The sequence below is a fragment of the Leptinotarsa decemlineata genome, unplaced genomic scaffold (genome assembly GCF_025532065.1).
Source record: "Leptinotarsa decemlineata unplaced genomic scaffold, Ldec_3_MD MMD2_tig00000505_RagTag_RagTag, whole genome shotgun sequence".
Lineage (NCBI taxonomy): Eukaryota > Metazoa > Arthropoda > Insecta > Coleoptera > Chrysomelidae > Leptinotarsa > Leptinotarsa decemlineata.
In genome coordinates this window covers 1,370,044-1,389,273 of record NW_027412549.1, presented here as the reverse complement: position 1 = coordinate 1,389,273, position 19,230 = coordinate 1,370,044, and the positions used below count along the sequence as shown (strand labels likewise).

The window sequence follows — 19,230 nt, the reverse complement described above, 5'->3', positions numbered from 1 at the left end:
TTTGAACATATTGTAAAACCGGCTACATTGAAATGTGTGGTTATTGTTTATCTGCCTGCAACTATAACTGAACCACAAAGGTCATTCCTCAAGAATGACTCTTTGAAAACTGTACCCACTGATGAGGTATAACTAGAGAAATAGGTTCAAACTTCGTTGACTTAAAGACTTAATGATTCATTATATTTTCAATCTACCTCAGATATTATATATATTTCATTGATCCTCTAAAATACTAACCACAAATAAATTTAAGTTAATCTAAATGAACCTAACCATGCTGGAAGAAGTAATTATACAGGCAGTTGTCGAATTTTGTTGTTTGGCTCAACCGCCTTCTTTTCGAATGATACGAAAAGTGACAAAATAACTGTCAAAACTGTTTTGTATTTGTTACAAACTGATATGAACCAATTTGCCATACGACGTTTCGTTCATTAGATATCAACTTGATTTTTTTGAATAAGGACCAGTATACATAGATAAATTTGTTACAACGTACACAAAATTGTTTCATGCCTTCCAGAGTGAGCTTATCTTTCTAGACAAGAATTTGCATTGGATCCCTCATGTAAGCTTCAGGTATCTTCATAACCCCATTTTGCATGATCCCCAACAGTGACACAACTTGAACGTCCGCATTGACGGTTTTGAAAATATCTTGGATTTGATCTGAGAACCCTTGAGACAGCAGTTGATCAGTCTCATCCAGTATGAACATCTTGATGTGACTTGTTTTCAAGGCGCCACGTTTAATCATGTCATATACTCTACCAGCTTCAAGTTTCCTGATATCTTGTCTGACATTTGTACCACCAATACAAGCTTGGCATTTAGTAGACATAAAGTCTCCTAACGCAATCACTACTTTCTGGATCTGTTGAGCCAGCTCTCAGGTTGGAGCCAAAATCAAAGCTTGACACTCTTCTATCTTGGTCTCAATGTTCTGCAGGATTGAAATTGAGAAGGTTCCTGTTTTACCAATACCCGATTCGGCTTGGGCGATAACGTCATATTTTTTTATGCAAGGGATGATCGCCCTTTGTTGAATCGCAGACGGTTTTTCAAAACCATAGGCGTAAATACCTCTAAGAAGGCCATCTTTCAGGTTCATGTCGTTAAAGTTATCGACGACAGTATCGTAGTTTGTCTGTATGACTCCGTCAGGTTGCATGCCTGCAGGTCCGTCAAGAGCTGCAGCTTCTTCCATACCATCTCCATTATTCCTGCAAAAAAAGTATACGTTACGAATTTTGTACATATTGCAAACCCGGCTGCAAGAAGTATTTTGAAGCTATTTTTCATTGAAATTTGTGGTTATTGTTTATCTGCCTGCAACTATAACTAAACCACAAAGATCATTCCTCAAGGATGACTCTCTGAAAACTGTATCGACTGATGACGTATAACTAGAGAAATAAGTTCAAACTTTGTTGGCTTAAAGACCTAATATTTTATTACATTTCCAATCTACCTCAGATTTTAGATATATTTCATTAAACCTCCACAATACTCATCACACAAAATCTCTATTTCGAGTGATATGAAAAGTGACAAAGTAACTGTCAAAACTGTTTCGTATTTGTTACAAACTGATATGATCCGATTTGCGATACGACGTTTCATTCATTAGATGTCATCAACATTATTTTTTTAATAAGGTCTAGTATACATAGCTAAATTTGTTATAATATACACATAAAATTGTTTGATGCCTACCAGAGTGAGCTCATCTTTCTTGACAAGAATTTGCACTGGAGTCCACATGATAGCTTCAGTTATCTTCAACACTCCATTTGGCAAGGTCGCCGACAGTAACACAACATGAACGTCCGCATTGACAGTTTTGAAAATATCATGGATTTGATCAGAGAACCCTTGAGACAGAATTTCATCAGCCTCATTCAGCACGAACACCTTGATGTGACTTGTTTTCAAGGCGCCACGTTTAATTATATCATATACTCTACCAAGTGTACCCACAAATACATACACACCAGCTTCAAGTTTCCTGATATCTTCTCTAACATTTGTATCGCCAAAGCAAACAAGGATCTGCTGAGTCAGCTCTCGGGTTGGAGCTAAAATCAAAGCTTGGCACTCTTCCATCTTGGTATCATGTTCTGCAGGATTGAAATCGAGAAGGTTGCTTTTTTACCAATACCCGATTGGGCTTGGGCGATAACGTCATAATTTTTTATGCCAGAGATAATCGCTCTTTGTATATCGCAGACGGGTTTTCAAAACCATAGGCGTGAATACCTCTAAGAAGTTCATCTTTCAGGTTCATGTCGTCAAAGTTATCGACGACAGTATCGTAGTTTGTCTGTATGACTCCGTCAGGTTTCATGCCTGTAGGTCCGTCAAGAGCTGCAGCTTCTTTCATATCATCTTCATTATTCCTGCGAAAAAATAATACGTTATGAATTTTGGACATATTGTAATTGAAATGTGTGGTTATTTTTCATCTGTCTACAACTATAACTATACCACCAACATCATTCCTCACAGAATGACTCTGAAAACTGTACCGACTGATCAGGTATAACCAGAGAAATAGGTTCAATCTTCGTTTGCATAAAAACCTAATATTTGATTACATTTTTAATCTATCTCAGATTCTAGATATATTTTATTAAACCTCCACAATACTCATCACACATAATTTTTAGTAAATCTAAATGAACCTAACCTGGAAGAAGTTACTGTACAAGCAGTTGTCAAATTTTGTTGTTTGGCTCAACCGCCTCCATTTCGAATGATATGAAAAGTGTCGAAATAACTGTCAAAAATATTTCGTATTTGTTACAAACTGATATGAACCACTTTGCGATACGACGTTTCGTTCATTAGATTATAACTTACACATAAAATTGTTTGATGCCTTCCAGAGTGATCTCATCTTTCTTGACAACAATTTGCACTGCAGACGGTTTTTGAAATCATAGGCGTAAATACCTCTAAGAAGGTCATCTTTCAGGTTCATGTCGTCGAAGTTATCGAAGACAGTATCAAAGTTTTGTCCGTCTGACTCCGTCAAGTTGCATGCCTGCAGGTTCGCCAAGAGCGACAGCTCCTTCCATATCACATATTATCTCCATCATTCCTGCAAAAAAAAATGATAAGTTTCGAATTTTTAACAAATCGCAAAACCGGCTACAAAGAGTATTTGGAGCTATTTTTCATTGAAATGTATTGTTACTTTTCATCTGCCTACAACTATAACTATACCACCAACATCATTCCTCAAGAATGACTTTCTAAAAACTGTATCGACTGATGAGGTATAACCATAGAAGTAGGTTCAAACTTCGTTGGCTTAAAAAATTATTATTTTATCTCATTTTTTATCTACCTCCGATTTCAAATATATTTTATTAAACTTCCACAATACTCATCCCACATAATTTTGAGTGAATCTAAATAAAAAGTGTGCAGTCTAGGTATAATTGAACTCATAGTTATGTTCAATGTTGATCGCGATAAATTAGTAAAATATAGAGGATAGACATTTACCTAATTTATAACAAATGACATTTAGTAGACATAAAGTTTCCTAACGCAATCACTACTTTCTGGATCTACTGAGACAGCTCTCGGTTTGAAGCCAAAATTAAAGCTTGGCACTCTTCTACCTTGGTATCGATGTTCTGCAGGATTGAAATCGAGAAGGTTGCTGTTTTACCAGTACCCGATTGGGCTTAGGCGATAACGTCATATCCTTTTTTATGCAAGGGGTGATCGCTCTTTGTTGAATCGCAGACAGTTTTTCAAAACCATAGGCGTTAATACCTCTAAGAAGGCCATCTTTCAGGTTCATATCGTCAAAGTTACCGACGGCAGTATGGTAGTTTGTCTATATGACTTCGTCAGGTTGCATGCCTGCAAGTCCGTCAAGAGCTGCAACTATTTCCATAGCATCTCCATTATTCCTGCAAGAAAGCTATACGTTACGAATTTTGAACATATTGCAAAACCGGCTACATGGAGTATTCGGAGCTATTTTCCATTGAAATGTATTGTTACTTTTCATCTGCCTACAACTATAACTATACCACCAACATCATTCCTCAAGGATGACTTTCTGAAAACTGTATCGACTGATGAGGTATAACCATAGAAATAGGTTCAAACTTCGTTGGCTTAAAAAACTAATATTTCATCACATTTTTAATCTACCTCTGATTTTAAATATATTTCATTAAACTTACACAATACTCATCCCACATAATTTTAAGTAAATCTAAATAAAAAGTATGCAGTCTAGGTATAATTGAACTTATGGTTATGTGTAATGTTGATCGCGATAAATTAGTAAAATATAGAGGATCTATTTGGCTGACATTTACCAGTTTTTATTCATATACTTTCAATAATTTTTAAAGACACTCTGCATGAAAAATTGACGTTTTTGGACTGTAACGTCATACAAATCAAGTCTTGAAATCAGAAGTTAAATGTCTTTTACCTATTGCTGATAATGAAAGTGGAAAACAGAACGAAGAAAAATCTGAAACCGTTGAACCAAACTGCTCGAGTTCATCTGAAGAATTTCAAGGAAAAAGTTCTGTCTCGATTCCCGAAACATTCGATCATGGAGGTGAATTCATTAGAAATACGGGGAAGTCAAAATTTGATGTCAAGCCTCCGGAAAGATTAACTTATAAGTAATCAGGTTCATTGCGACGAGTTATCATTCTTGTATGCCATGTGGTTAGGAAAAATCAGAATTTTATGTTTATAGAAAGAAGACTAGTACTTTCAGATATATTCCTGAGATCTCAAACCTTTGTCCACAACACAAAATGGCAGGGCCAAAATTTTGTTGTCCATAGGCTTGTTACGTTCCCTTTGAGTATATGACAATGAAAAAAATGTTATCAGGGACATAGCTGAAAGCAACGGGTATCCTTCAAATATAGTGGATGAATTAATCAGGAAATATATAATGTGTATGAAAGTGCACCCTGTTGAATATAAATAAAGGCCAGATTTAGGAGTTAGGGAATAGTATTGAACCCAGTTTATAACGAATATTGTTCCATAGTTGCATTGTATATTTTAAAAGACCAAAATATACTTTTACCAATTCCATTACTTATAAAGAAACCATTAAAAAAGTGTACCTAAAGAAAATGATAAGTAAAGTACAAAATAACCAACTTAAGTATACTTAATGTTGATTCAAAGAATATTCTTCTATACTGCTTATGAATATAATAACCTCTTGAAATACCAATCAAATTCTCGTGGAGACGAACCAGTTGCCCGAAGAAATTTGATCTCTAAGTGAAATACCATAATAAATAGAGAATCACACAGGTTTGCCACACCCGCACGTTTCCAGATATACGTGAATAATCATTTTACAATTTAAATACAAATAACACAAAAAATAAAGGAATTTATTCTATTCTTGAAAGTAGTCACTTTTGAATTCTCAAATTTGATGGTTTTATCCTCATTTCTCAGCTGGCAAAATGATTTAAAATATTTGACAGTCTCAGAAAAATTAATAATAGTTAATGCTAAAAATTTCCTAGTACAACTTCGCATACTCACTATACTTTTCTGAATAAGGTCAGCTATATTCATAGACACTTCATCAATCTTGGTATTATAAAGTTGTTCAATGTCTTTCAGTGTACGCTGGTCTTCCTCCGCAACAAAATTTATAGCTACCCCCTTACGACCAAACCTGCCGCCACGACCAATCCTAGAAAACAAAAAAAAAGTATTGAAAAGTATCCTTATAAATAAATATGGTCGTTATTTGATTATCATCATCAGTTATGAAACAGTTCACATCACTACCATCAGCGATCTTGGTGGAAAAATAGCATCATAAAATAAAATAAAATAAGTATAATAATTTTAGTGATTCTTAAATCTTGTGACCAATATTAGTCTTGCATCATGTGCATAATCGATACACTAATGTTGAACTAGTTCAAACAATTTGACATTGAGTGATTTTGAATGGATTTGTATAAGTCTAAGTAAAGATAATAACTAACCATGCTGGAAGAAGTTACTATACAGGTCATTTTTTTTTAGCTGATTCCTCTGTTGCTATCCCGGAAACGGTAATACCTACAAAGTCGGTTGAATTGGACAAAAAAGTCTTGTTTTGAAAAAATAATACAATCTCTTTTCATATCGAGAATATTTGTGGTTGTTTTTGAAATATTCACTAAAAACTAGAACTGTCGAATTTTGTTTTTTGACTCAACCGCCTTTATTTCGAATGATATCAAGAGTGGCAAAATTACTGTTAGAACTATTTCATATTTGTTACAAACTGATATGAAACAATTTGCGATACGACGTTTCGTTCATTATATGTCATCATCAACTTATTTTTTTTTAAATTACGACCAGTATTCATAGCTAAATTTGTTATAGCAGTATCTACAAAACTAGATGAAAACAACTAGAAGTCTGTATTTGAAAAAATAAAGTTGTTGATTAAATGCAATGAACGAAACGTCGCATTGTAAATTGGTTAATAGCAGATCATAACAAATTTAGAACAGTATTGAAAGTTCCTTTGCGGTTTTTTATATCATTTTAAATGAAGGCGATTGAGCTGAAAAACGAAATTCGACAATTCTAGATTTTGGCGAATATTTTAAAAACAACCACTACTATTCTCGATCTGAAAAGATATTCTAGTTCCCCAAAACAGGGAACTTTTAGCTATAACTCAACCGTAGGTCTTACAGTTTCCGAGATAGCAACAGTGGGATCAGCTAAAATTAGTTATCAAAATTAGTGTGCTAAGTATTTCATTACAAGAATTTCAAGCAACATCCTTTCGAAACATAAAATGAGTATGACTCACCTGTGAATGTAGTTCTCTCTATTTGAAGGCAAATCATAATTTATAACAAGTGAAACGTGTCGCACATCGATACTTCGAGCCAACAAATCAGCAGTGATGAGGATCCTGGAATGGTAGCGGTGTTCTGCAGGATTAAAATAGAGAAGGTTGCTGTTTTACCAGTACCCGATTGGGCCTGGGCGATAACGTCATAATATCCTTTTTTATGCAAGGGGTGATCGCTCTTTGTTGAATCGCAGACGGTTTTTCAAAACCAAGCCATCTTTCAGGTTCATATCGTCAAAGTTACCGACGACAGTATGGTAGTTTGTCTGTATGACTTCGTCAGGTTGCATGCCTGCAAGTCCGTCAAGAGCTGCAGCTATTTCCATAGCATCTACATTATTCCTGCAAAAAAATTATACGTTACGAGTTTGGAACATATTGCAAAACCGGCAACAAGGAGTATTTGGAGCTATTTTCATTGAAATGTGTGGTTATTTTCAATCTGGCTGCAACTATAAATATACCAGCAAAACCATTCCTCAAGGATGATTCTCTGAAAACTGTATCGACTGATGAGATATAACCATAGAAATAGGTTCAAACTCCTTTGGCTCAAACACCTATTATTTTATTACATTTTTAATCTACGTCAGGTTTTAGATATATTTCATTAAACTTCCACAATACTCATCCCACCTAATTTTAAATAAATCTAAATGAACCTAATCATGCTGGAATAAGTTACTATACAGGCCGTTTTTTAGTTGCTATCCCTACAAAGTCGGTTGGGAAACTAGTACAATCATATCGAGAATATTTGTGGTTGTTTTTGAAATAATCGCTAAAAACTAGCTTTTTTCCTATTTATCGTTTATGAGTACCTTATTGTTCAATTCAATAGGAGTCGTATGGAAACCAATGAAGGCAGTTGTCGAATTTTGTTTTTTGGGTCAACCGTCCCTCTTTCGAATGATATGAAAAGTGACAAAATAAGTATCAAAACTGTTTCATATTTGTTACAAATGCTTATGAACCAATTTGCAATACGACGTTTCGTTCGTTAGATATCATCAACATGATTTTTTAAATAAGGATCAGTATACATAGCTAAATTTGTTATAACGTACACATAAAATTGTTTGATGCCTACCAGAGTGACTTCATCTTTCTTCACAAGAATTTGCACTGTATCCCTCATGAAAGCTTCAGTTATCTAAGGCGCCACGTTCAATCATATCAAATACTTCACCAGGTGTGCCTACAACTACATGCACACCAGCTTCAAGTTTCCTGATATCTTCTCTAACATTTGTACCACCAATGCAAGCTAGGCATTTAGTAAACATAAAGTCTCCTAACGCAATCACCACTTTCTGGATTTGCTGAGCCAGCTCTCGTGTTGGTGCCGAAATCAAAGCTTGGCACTCATCTAACTTGATATCGATGTTCTGCAGGATTGAAATAGAGAAGGTTGCTGTTTTACCCGTACCAGATTAGGCTTAGGCGATAACGTCATGTCCTTTTATGCAAGGGATGATCGCCCTTTGTTGAATCGCAGATGGTCTTTCAAAACCATAGGCGTAAATACCTCTAAGAAGTTCATCTTTCAGGTTCATGTCGTCAAAATTATCGACGACAATATCATAGTTGGTCTGTATGACTCCGTCAGGTTGCATGCCTGCAGGTCCGTCAAGAGCTGCAGCTCCTTCCATATTATCTCCATTATTCCTGCAAAAAAATTATACGTTACGAATTTTGAACATATTACAAAACCGGCTACATGGAGTATTTGAAGAGATTTTTCATTGAAATGTATGGTTACTTTTCATCTGCCTACAACTATAACTATACCACCAAGATCATTCCTCAAGGATGACTTTCTGAAAACTGTATCGACTGATGAGGTATAACCATAGAAATAGGTTCAAACTTCGTTGGCTTAAAAAACTAATATTTCATCACATTTTTAATGTACCTCAGATTTTAAATATATTTCATTAAACTTCCACAATACTCATCCCACATAATTTTAAGTAAATCTAAATAAAAAGTATGCAGTCTAGGTATAATTGAACTTACAGTTATGTTTAATGTTGATCGCGATGAATTAGTAAAATGGATTTATTTGGCAGACATTTACCATTTTTTATTCATATACCTCCAATAATTTTTGAAGACACCCTGCATGAAAAATTGACGTTTTTGGACTGTAACGTCATACAAATCAGATCTTTGAATCAGAAGTTAAATGTCTTTTACCTATCGCTGATAATGAAAGTGGAAAACAGAACGAAGAAAAATCTGAACCCGTTGAACCAAACTGCTCGAGTTCATCTGAAGAATTTCAAGGAAAATGTTCTGTCTCGATTCCCGAAATATTCAATCATGGAGGTGAATTTATTACAAATACGGGGAGGTCAAAATATAATGTCAAGCCTCCGGAAAGATCAAGTAATAAGTAATCAGGTTCATTACGACGAGTTATCATTCGTGTATGCCATGTGATTAGGAATAATCAGAATTTTATGTCTATAGAAAGAATACTGGTACTTTCAAATATATTCCAGAGATCTCACTCTTTGTCTACAACACAAAATGTAAGGGCCAAAATTTTGTTGTCCATAGGCTTGTTACGTTCCTCTTGAGTATATGACAATGAGAAAAATGTTATCAGGGACATAGCTGAAAGCAACAGGTATCCTTCAAATATAGTGGATGAATTAATCAAGATATATATAATGTGTATGAAAGTGCACCCTGTTGAATATAAATAAAGGCCAGATTTAGAGTTAGGGAATAGTATTGAACCCAGTTTTATAACGAATATTATTCCATAGTTGCATTGTATATTTTAAAAGACCGAAATATGCTTTTACCAATTCCATAACTTATAAAGAAACCATTACAAAAGTGTACCTTTTGTTAGTTAGTTATCTTCAACACTTCATTTTGCATGGTCGCCGACAGTAACACAACTTGAACGTCCGCATTGATCGTTTTGAAAATATCATGGATTTGATCTAAGAACCCTTTAGAGACAGTATTTCATCAGCCTCATCCAGTACGGACATCTTGATGTGACTTGTTTTTAAGGCGCCACGTTCAATCATATCAAATACTCTACCAGGTGTGCTTACAACTACATGCACACCAGCTTCAAGTTTCCTGATATCTTCTCTAACATTTGTACCACCAATGCAAGCTTGGCATTTAGTAAACATAAAGTCTCCTCGCAATCACCACTTTCTGGATCTGCTGAGCCAGCTCTCGTGTTGGTGCCAAAATCAAAGCTTGGCACTCATCTAACTTGGTATCGATGTTCTGCAGGATTGAAATAGAGAACGTTGCTGTTTTACCCGTACCGGATTGGGCTTGGGCGATAACGTCATGTCCTTTTATGCAAGGGATGATCGCCCTTTGTTGAATCGCAGATGGTCTTTCAAAACCGTAGGCGTAAATACCTTTAAGAAGTTAATCTTTCAGGTTCATGTCCTCAAAATTATCGACGACAGTGTCATAGTTGGTCTGTATGACTCCGTCAGGTTGCATGCCTGCAGGTCCGTCAAGAGTTGCAGCTCCTTCCATATTATCCCCATTATTCCTGCAAAAAAATTATACGTTACGAATTTTGAACATATTGCAAAACCGGCTACAAGGAGTAATTGGAGCTATTTTTATTGAAATGTGTGGTTGTTTATCTGCCTGCAACTATAACTCATCCACAAAGATCATTCCTCAAGGGTGACTCTCTGGAAACTGTATCGACTGATGAGATATAACCATAGAAATAGGTTCAAACTTCGCTGGCTGAAACGCGTAATATTTTATTATACTTTTAATATATCTCAGATTTTAGATATATTTCATTAAGCTTCCACAATACTCATCCCACATAATTTTAAGTGAATCTAAATGAAAACTATGTGTGATTGAACTTATCGATATGTTTAATGTTGATCGCGATGAATTAGTAAAATATAGAGGATCTATTTGGCTGACTTCTTCCAGTTTTTATTCATATACTTTAATAAATAATTTTGGAATACATCTTGCATGAAAAATTGACATTTTTAGGCTGTTACTTGAAAACAAAGTACTGAGGAAGGGGAGAGTAAGAAGCAGCGAAAGCTAAATAGTCGCGAATATCAAGAACAGGCCAGTCACCCGAAGACGATTGTGGATACTAACAATCGAAACGTCATGAAGTAACTTGCTTTCAAATCTTTATTTTCAATTTTTTTCCTTTTTATTTCAAATTTTTGTGTTTATCTTGATTATATTATTCCATTTGCATTCAAAGTTTATTTTATTCTTTGTTGCTTATGTACCTAGATTTGACATTTCACTTATTGTTAACCCATTTATTAATTCATTTTTATTTCAGAACACAATAATATGTTTATTCTACACTTTAGCGTTTTTAATTTTTTTTTGAATTTTTACTCATTGCATTAATTATTGGTCGGTTTTTGTGTTTCCATTTCATTTGTTCTTCCATAGATTTCAAATTTAGTTTTAACTTTTACCTTTCAAACAAATTACCATTCAAATTGAAAAAGGCAATATAGGTAATAGGAATGATCTAAAATTTGAAGTAGAACATAAATCTACAATAAAGTGTAGGGTGTTTCTTTTAAAATGAACAAGATAGAACTTATCCGGTACACCGGAAGTGCTGAGTAGCATAAAATATTTTAGGAGAATTGTTTCCATCATCGGTCTTCTACCAAATTTTATATATATATTATATATTTATATATATATTATATATATATATATATATATATATATATATATATATATATATATATATATTATATATAATTGGATATACAGTCAACCAATATAAAATATAGAAAAGAATCCTGGGAGAATTATAAAAATTTCACAGCGATCTTGAAAATCTCAAATTCAACAGTCGATAGTATTAATGAAAAATATCCCTTCACAATATTCATTGAAATTGATATTGAAAGTCAAAGCACAGATGAAAAGATTCCTGTTTGAACTACCACAAAATTTGTTCGTGTTATCAATACAAATATAAACGATTTCTGTTATTATCAAATCAATTTCCTATAAACTACAACTTGCTCATAAAGTGCCTGAAGAAGTACAATTAGACAGTGGGTTGGAACATTAGCAGGCATTAATAATTTATCTGTCACACTCACGTACCTTTGTAAAATAATGGAGGAGCTAATATTTTCCTACAATGTCGCCAGATGAACAATTGTTGAGTGAAGTACAGCTTGTTCGATTAGATATGCACTATCAGATGCAAAAAAATATGATCTGTAATCTGACCAAATAAACATGTATATGAAATGCTTGAAAAAAATTTACTACTCTACATTTCTTTCACTTCAGTTTGTTTAGAACATTCTACCCTTCTACAACAAATTAGAGTTCAAATATTTCCTTTGAAGACGATGCAGGATTTTAATAACGAACAAACAATTCTGTAGGAAGTAAAACGAAAGCAAAACTAATTAATAATATTCACATTCATGGGACATATTAGGCTGTATGTGCCAAATTGTAGAGAATTTGTCATGGGGACATTCCCTGTGAACAATACTCATTGTAATATATAATTTTTCTCAGGAAAAACTTTCAAGCCATAAAATGTAAATAAAGCCTGCCATAAAATGTAAATAAAGCCTGTCATAAAATGTAATTTGCATGCTGAAGTCCAAACCCATAAAGGGATTATTTCCAGGTAGTGCCATTTTGCTTTGAGTGGTAGGTACACAGGATCGGTACTTGCTGTATTTGCCTTATTAAGTGTAAAGACCGTTCCAAAAAAGTACAGTAAAAATAATGACGACTTTCCAACACTTTCGGTTATACCGAGAGGTGGTACCAAATCCCTTAATTCAAATGTAACTCCCCGATATTTTCATTTTTTGAATATCTGACATGATTCCAAATCCATGCTCAATGTAAAAAATCAACCGTTAACGAGATATTTTAGTTTTTCTTGAAAAAATAAATCACGCGCCTGTTCATTATAAAACTACGGGCTACCAAATCTTAATTTCGAACAATTAATTTGCAAGAGCATGAAATTTTTCTATTTACCGTTTATGAGTATTTTATGGTTTAATTTAAAGGAATCAAAGGAATCGTATAGAAACAAATGAAGGCAGTTGTTGAATGATTGATTTGGTCATTTATATAAGCGTATTTTATGAATTCGTTCATTTTTTATATAGGGTGTATTACACAAACTCACATTAGAATTATGCGAATATACAGGGTGTTACATATGTATTAAGGAAAGTGCTACCAAATTCCGGTATAACCGGAAGTGTTGGAAAACCCCCATTATTTTCATTCGATAAATCACATTGGAAAATCTTTTTCCAATTTTCAGGATATGAATCCCATTATTTCCAAAATACGGCTAACCGGCGGTCATCGCGCTGTAGCCTGTACAATTTCTTTCAGACAAAAGTTTGAAGCCATAAAATGTAAATGAAGTATAATTCACTTTTTCACTTTATCTAATAGTTTTCCGAGATTGCAAACTGCAGCCCAAATCCCTGAAGGGACCATGTTCAGGTAGTGCTGATTTCTGTAATTTACTCTGCTGAGTAGTATTGTACCTAGTATCGGTACGTGCTGTATTTGTTTTTTTTTTTCAATGTACAGACCGTTCCAAAAATGTACAGAATTTTTTCAAATTAGTAACCAAGTTTCACCAGTAGAAGTTCGAACTTTTTTTAATAACATCATATAACAAAATATGGAATAAAATTAAGGATTAAATCAACAACAGACAAACATTAGAATTAATAAAATGAAATATTATCAAAAACGAAGCGGAATTTTAATATAAGGTAATACCAAAAAGTACAGAACGCTACTAAATCCACAACAGAATTTCGATGTTGTTCGAATACAGATTTAATAATAAAATATTAGAAAAACCCCAAAAAAGAGTAGTGCTTGAAAGAAATTTGATCAATAAAGAAGAAATCAACCATTAAAAAAGGTAAATCAAAATGATAGGATTTAAAAACAAAAGAAATATTCATTACAAAGAATGAAAATGAAAATAATGACAAGAATATTAGGAGTATTCAATAAGGAACGTTATTAGAAACATTAATAATGAAACATTGTTTTCTATTTTACATATTTTCAATGTAACTCAAAGCTTTTCTATCAAGCCTCATGACTAATTGATTCCTCTTCGGTCATATAAGTTTAAAACGAAATAAAATGAAAATATTTTACTGGGTATTGATTTGATCAGTTTATTCCGCTATTTACTAGTGTACTTACTATACAGGGTGTAACATAAGTAAATTAAAATATTCAAGTGACGTATTCCTGAGACAATTTTAAGAAAAAAAGTCTATATGAACTTGTGTCCGAAAATGCTTCGTTTCGGAGATACGGAGCGTTGAAATTTAATTTTTTGTTCGCTTTTTGAAAATAACTCTTGCAAAAATAAGTTATTTGTACGAAATTCGGTACCCGGGGTTTTTTGACGTGTGAAATCATAATTTCGTATTAATTTTCATGTAACATCTAGAGGGCGTTGAGGTCCGGACTTCGGGGGCCAAAGCTCAGTGCCTCCTCTTCCTATCCATCGTTGGGGATATGCTACGTCTAAAAAATTTCTTGCTATCACACTAAAATGAGCAGGAGCTCCATCGTGCATAAACCAAGAGTGATTTCGTAGACCAATGGGAACATCTTCCATAATTTGGGGAAGCTCGTGTTCCAAAAAATGTACGTAAGCATCTCCATTCAAACGTAAGGGGAGAAAATAGGCCCAATTAAATAATCCCCAATTATGCGTACCCAGCATACATTAAAAGAGAATCTGTCTTGGAAATTAGTTTGCGTTATCGCATGTGGGTTATCTTCCGCCCAGATGTGGTTGTTATGGAAGTTCATGATACCATTTCATGAAAAATTAGCCTCAGTTATGAAGAGGATTTTCGATAAAATTTGCGCATGTTGTTCGACTTTTCTTTGAAGCCATTGAGCAAATCACGTAGCGTAAGTGCCTGGACACGCTGAATATAATAAGGATATAATTGCTGTTCCTTTAAAATTCTGTAAACTGTCATGTGACTCACATTTGAAGTTTGACAAATTTTTCTTGTAGTTGTCTCTGAATGTTCACTAATTTCTTCGAGAACCGCCTCCTCCAATTCTACAGTTCTTGTAGTCCGTGGCCGTCCCACTGCAGAATTTGTTTCAAAGCTTCCAGATTCGGAAATTCGCTGGGAAGATTCGCAAGTGTCGCTGCACAAGGAGTCTCGCGTTGGGGATACCTTTTTTGATAGATGCGTCTAGCCTCGCTTGAATTTCCGTCAGCCAAGCCGTATGCAAAAACCATATCAGCCATTTCAGCATTCGTAAAGTCGGTCATGGTACCAACAAAATCACTTTGTAAACTCCAAACTGTGAATTTGTCAATTAATAGTTGAAAATGTGACAGCGAACTTCTATTTTTATATAGAAACTTTCATAGCCTACTCGATTCAATTAACTCAATTTGCAAGCGGAGAGTGACAAAAATTGGTTATAAAGTAATAGGCATCGATATAGAAAATTGTAAATATCTCGAAAACGATCACCTCCAGCGTTGTTGATGAGGTGTACCTTTTTTACTTGGAAAATGTGTGGGAATTAGGTTGTTTTATGAAAAGTACCAAAAGTTTACTGTCAAAAAAGTTAGGGCAATTTGAAATAAATAATGACAGCGTACACAGCGCCCTCAAGATGTTATATGAAAATTAATATAAAATTGTGATTTCCCACGTCAAAAAAACCCCGGGTACCAATTTTCGTGCAAATAACTTATTTTTTGCAAGAGTTATTTTCAAAAAGCGAACAAAAAAAATTAATTTCAACACCCCGTATCTCCGAAACGAAGCATTTTTGGACACAAGTTCATATAGACTTTTTCTCTTAAGGAATACGTTACTTGAATATTTTAAGGTACTTATGTTACACCCTGTATATTATACATCTAGAAAATATATACGTTTACTTTAAACTACTTTCCATATATTCTCATGTAAAATTATTTTTAGGACTTTGCAAACTGTTATGTGAAAATTATTAAACTGATAAAACAAATAATTAGGGCCCTTTCGCATTCTTCATGAAAAGCGCTCTTTTCGATAACTCACCTTACCGTCAAGACCGAACTCTGCTCTATTTCATAATTCTATTTTGGAGTCTGAGGCATTAAAATCTATCATTATTATTATTATATTTTTTGAATCAAAGTAAAATCTCAGATGTATAATCAATAAATAATTTGTTAGTGATTGAAGTAGTTATGCTTCAAGAAAGTAATTAATAATGAATATACAAAAACTTACGACATACTGTTCAAGGAAAAAATTCACAAACTGCACTCTGCACTCCAAAGTAAACGTTGGTAAGTTCACACAATTTTTTTTTCTGATTTATTCGGACGTTACTTGATGAAGATCCATAGTAATTTCAAAAACTACAACTCACGATTTGATCTCCACAAACTTTATTTGAAAAATAAATCACATGTTTCGCTAACACTGTAGCTTCTTCAATAGTATTCAAATCACTGTTGAAGAATGTCGTGATATATTTTTCAAATGAAGTTTGTGAAGATCAAATCGTTAGTTGTAGTTGATGGTGTAGAGTGTTGATCACGGTTCACCCCTACGCGAAGTAAGTGTTGGTGTAGAGCCATGGAATGGCCCTTTTATATTATTATCAGGTAGAAATTTCAAAAAAGAAGGGATGATAGTTGTCGAAAATGCGAAACCCCCCTCCCTTCACTTTCTGTCTGGCCTCCCTTTGTCTGTATATGTAAATTCATTTATTTATTTTGTTAAGAAAATTATAATTTATATCGAAGGACTCAAAAATGAGGTCAGTGTATATTCAAATACTATTTCTAAATACTATACCGAAAAGTTATTTACGCTAATATAAGCGGTTTTCCTCAATAAAAAAATAACACCAAATTAATCAATAACTTGGGTCCTAAAGTTGTCAACTACGAAAAAGTTATTAAATAACAATAACAACTTATCATTAAAAAAATTTATGAGATATGCATACTTATATAATTATAACCTATATTATTTATCACATATTTATCACCCGTAAAATAAAAATATTCAAATATCAGTATGAATAAGCATATTATAAACTACGTTTATTACAAAAGTTGGAAAAATATATCAACAGTCTTTTCAAATTAAATAACGAAAAATCATGAAAAGAAAATACATTTATACATGATTTTTCAAACACTAAACACCTTTATAGGGTTATGACGTTCGATCAGCATTTCGAATTTTTAAAAATAATGCCATTTTAGAAATGAAGTAGTAAACCTTTAAGAAAAACTACATGCATAATAGTTTGATATGAGTCAATTACGAAACTTGAAACGTCATTCAAACTGAAAAGGAAATATTTTTAGGAGAAATTTATAGGAATGCTACACAATGTGATATATGAAGGAGTATTGATATAAATGTAACTTACATGGGGCCTTATCAGTGTACTTCGAAGTTTCGAAAATACACTTGTCATTCTCATAATTAGCACCGTTTTAGATAACATTAAAAGACACGACACTCATTCCTTTCATAACATCGCGACTTTATGTCATTGGAAGAGGCAAATTTACATACTGTCAGGATGACAGTACGTATGTACATTCATACGGTTAGTTAATTCCAGCCATAGGAATTTCATTTAAATTGAAAAAGGAATATTTTTAGGAGAGATTGTTTAAAAAAAAGGTTTTTGGCTTTCTACTGTAATCAATTTTTAATATGGAAGTGTTGTTTTGAAAGCCTTTTTTGCTTTCATGCAGTAAATGTGGAAGTAGTTGTTTCGGAAGATTTATTTAGCAGTTCACTACATTTTTTGTTCAATGGTGCGAAGTGTGCGTTATTTCAAAAATAAACTTCAAAATGGTAAGTTTCAGAAATTGTTTAAGATATATACGAAATAAATGTGAACATGATTTTTAGGTTTTTTGCTTTCAGTACCACTTTATTTCATTTATTCATTTTGTATAAATTCTTATTGAATATGGAATAGTAAAAAATAACTTTTTTCTAATTTCTACAAGGATTTTTATTTGTTACGACCAATTTTTTGTCTTACTTGAAAATGGTTTAATGATTGTTAATCATTTTATTGTATTGTATTGAGAGAAACTTCATAAATTCAGTAAATCACCAATATGTTGGTCGATCATAGATGACTACTAAGTTTTACTTTATTTTTGTAAACATATAACGTTTGTGTATGTTTCTTATCATCTGGTAGTTCAAAAATTTTCGTCATAATTGTATATATAGTGTTTGGTACTAATATTTTCATTCAATGTATCCTTTAAACCAACTTTGGGTGTCATCTGACTTGGACCACCCCATCTTTGAATTTTTAAATACGGACCTGTATTTTTTGTTGTAGTTTTTTGATCGTAAACGTTCACTTTATACTGAAAAATTTAATTTTATTTTATATTTCCGGATGTTTTGGTAATATTTGATTATAATTGGGTGAATTATTACCTTTTAAATTACGGCCCTGGAAATTGATTTAATAGCAACTTTCACGTCTCCCTATGTACCGTAGAGTTTTTTTTTTCATTTTTAGGTACCTATTCATATTTTTTCATATTTCCATTGCTCTGAGCTTTTTCTACAATTAACTTCGAATAAGAAAATCTTTTATGATTATCTGAAACATATCTACAACAAAAATATATTGTATGTGTTTTTATGAGCAGAAAAAGAAATGATAGCTATAAGAACATCCGAAACGAACACTATAATTGTAAAGAAAATTGAAATGAAGTAATTTATATACACAAAAAAATTAATGTCGCAATAAATGTTCGAATTGGATTCCTTCCATCTCGAGACAAATAATGGGCTAATAAGATGGCCTGCAAGATCACCAGATCTTACTATTTTGGAGTATTTTCTATTTTGAAAAATAGGATTTACGATAAGACATGTGGAAGACTCGATATTGGGGATTTTGAATGATTTCACAACAATGCAGTGAATAAGTGTATTAATAAGGGCAATAAATTATATGAAAAATCGAGTTAAAAAATGTCTCGAAATGGATGGACTCCAATTCGAACATTCATTGTGCCATTAATTTTTTTGTGTATATAAATTACTTAATTTCAATTTTCATTACAATTATAGTGTTAGTTTCAGATGTTATTATTGCTACCATTTCTTTTCCTGCTCATAAAAACACATATAATATATTTTTGATGTAGATATATTTCAGATAATCACAAAAGGTTTTTTATTCGAAGTTCATTGTAGAAAACGCTCAGAGCAATGGAAAAAATATGAATAGGTACCTAAAAATGAAAAACAAACTCTCTAAAAACT

General features: G+C 33.1%; 2 protein-coding genes and 1 pseudogene across 2 annotated transcripts in view; all 3 read right to left on the bottom strand.

Moving 5' to 3' along the window:
- Nucleotides 1-5,701, bottom strand: part of LOC111508250 (eukaryotic initiation factor 4A-II) — a 47,794-nt gene extending 42,093 nt beyond the window's left edge. The window contains exon 1 of the mRNA XM_074173771.1: nucleotides 5,563-5,701. The gene's annotated coding sequence lies outside the window, so the exon portion shown is untranslated. The remainder of the gene's footprint in view (nucleotides 1-5,562) is intronic.
- Nucleotides 12-1,875, bottom strand: LOC141479885 (eukaryotic initiation factor 4A-II-like). The gene is made up of 2 exons (XM_074173773.1): nucleotides 1,720-1,875; nucleotides 12-1,226 (listed from the first exon to the last, which is right to left on the bottom strand). The coding sequence occupies exons 1-2, from the start codon at nucleotides 1,731-1,733 to the stop codon at nucleotides 893-895; spliced, it is 348 nt and encodes a 115-aa protein (XP_074029874.1). The 5' UTR covers nucleotides 1,734-1,875; the 3' UTR covers nucleotides 12-892.
- Nucleotides 2,871-16,489, bottom strand: LOC111508400 (eukaryotic initiation factor 4A-like; annotated as a pseudogene).
- Between the last annotated feature and the right edge of the window lie 2,741 nt (nucleotides 16,490-19,230).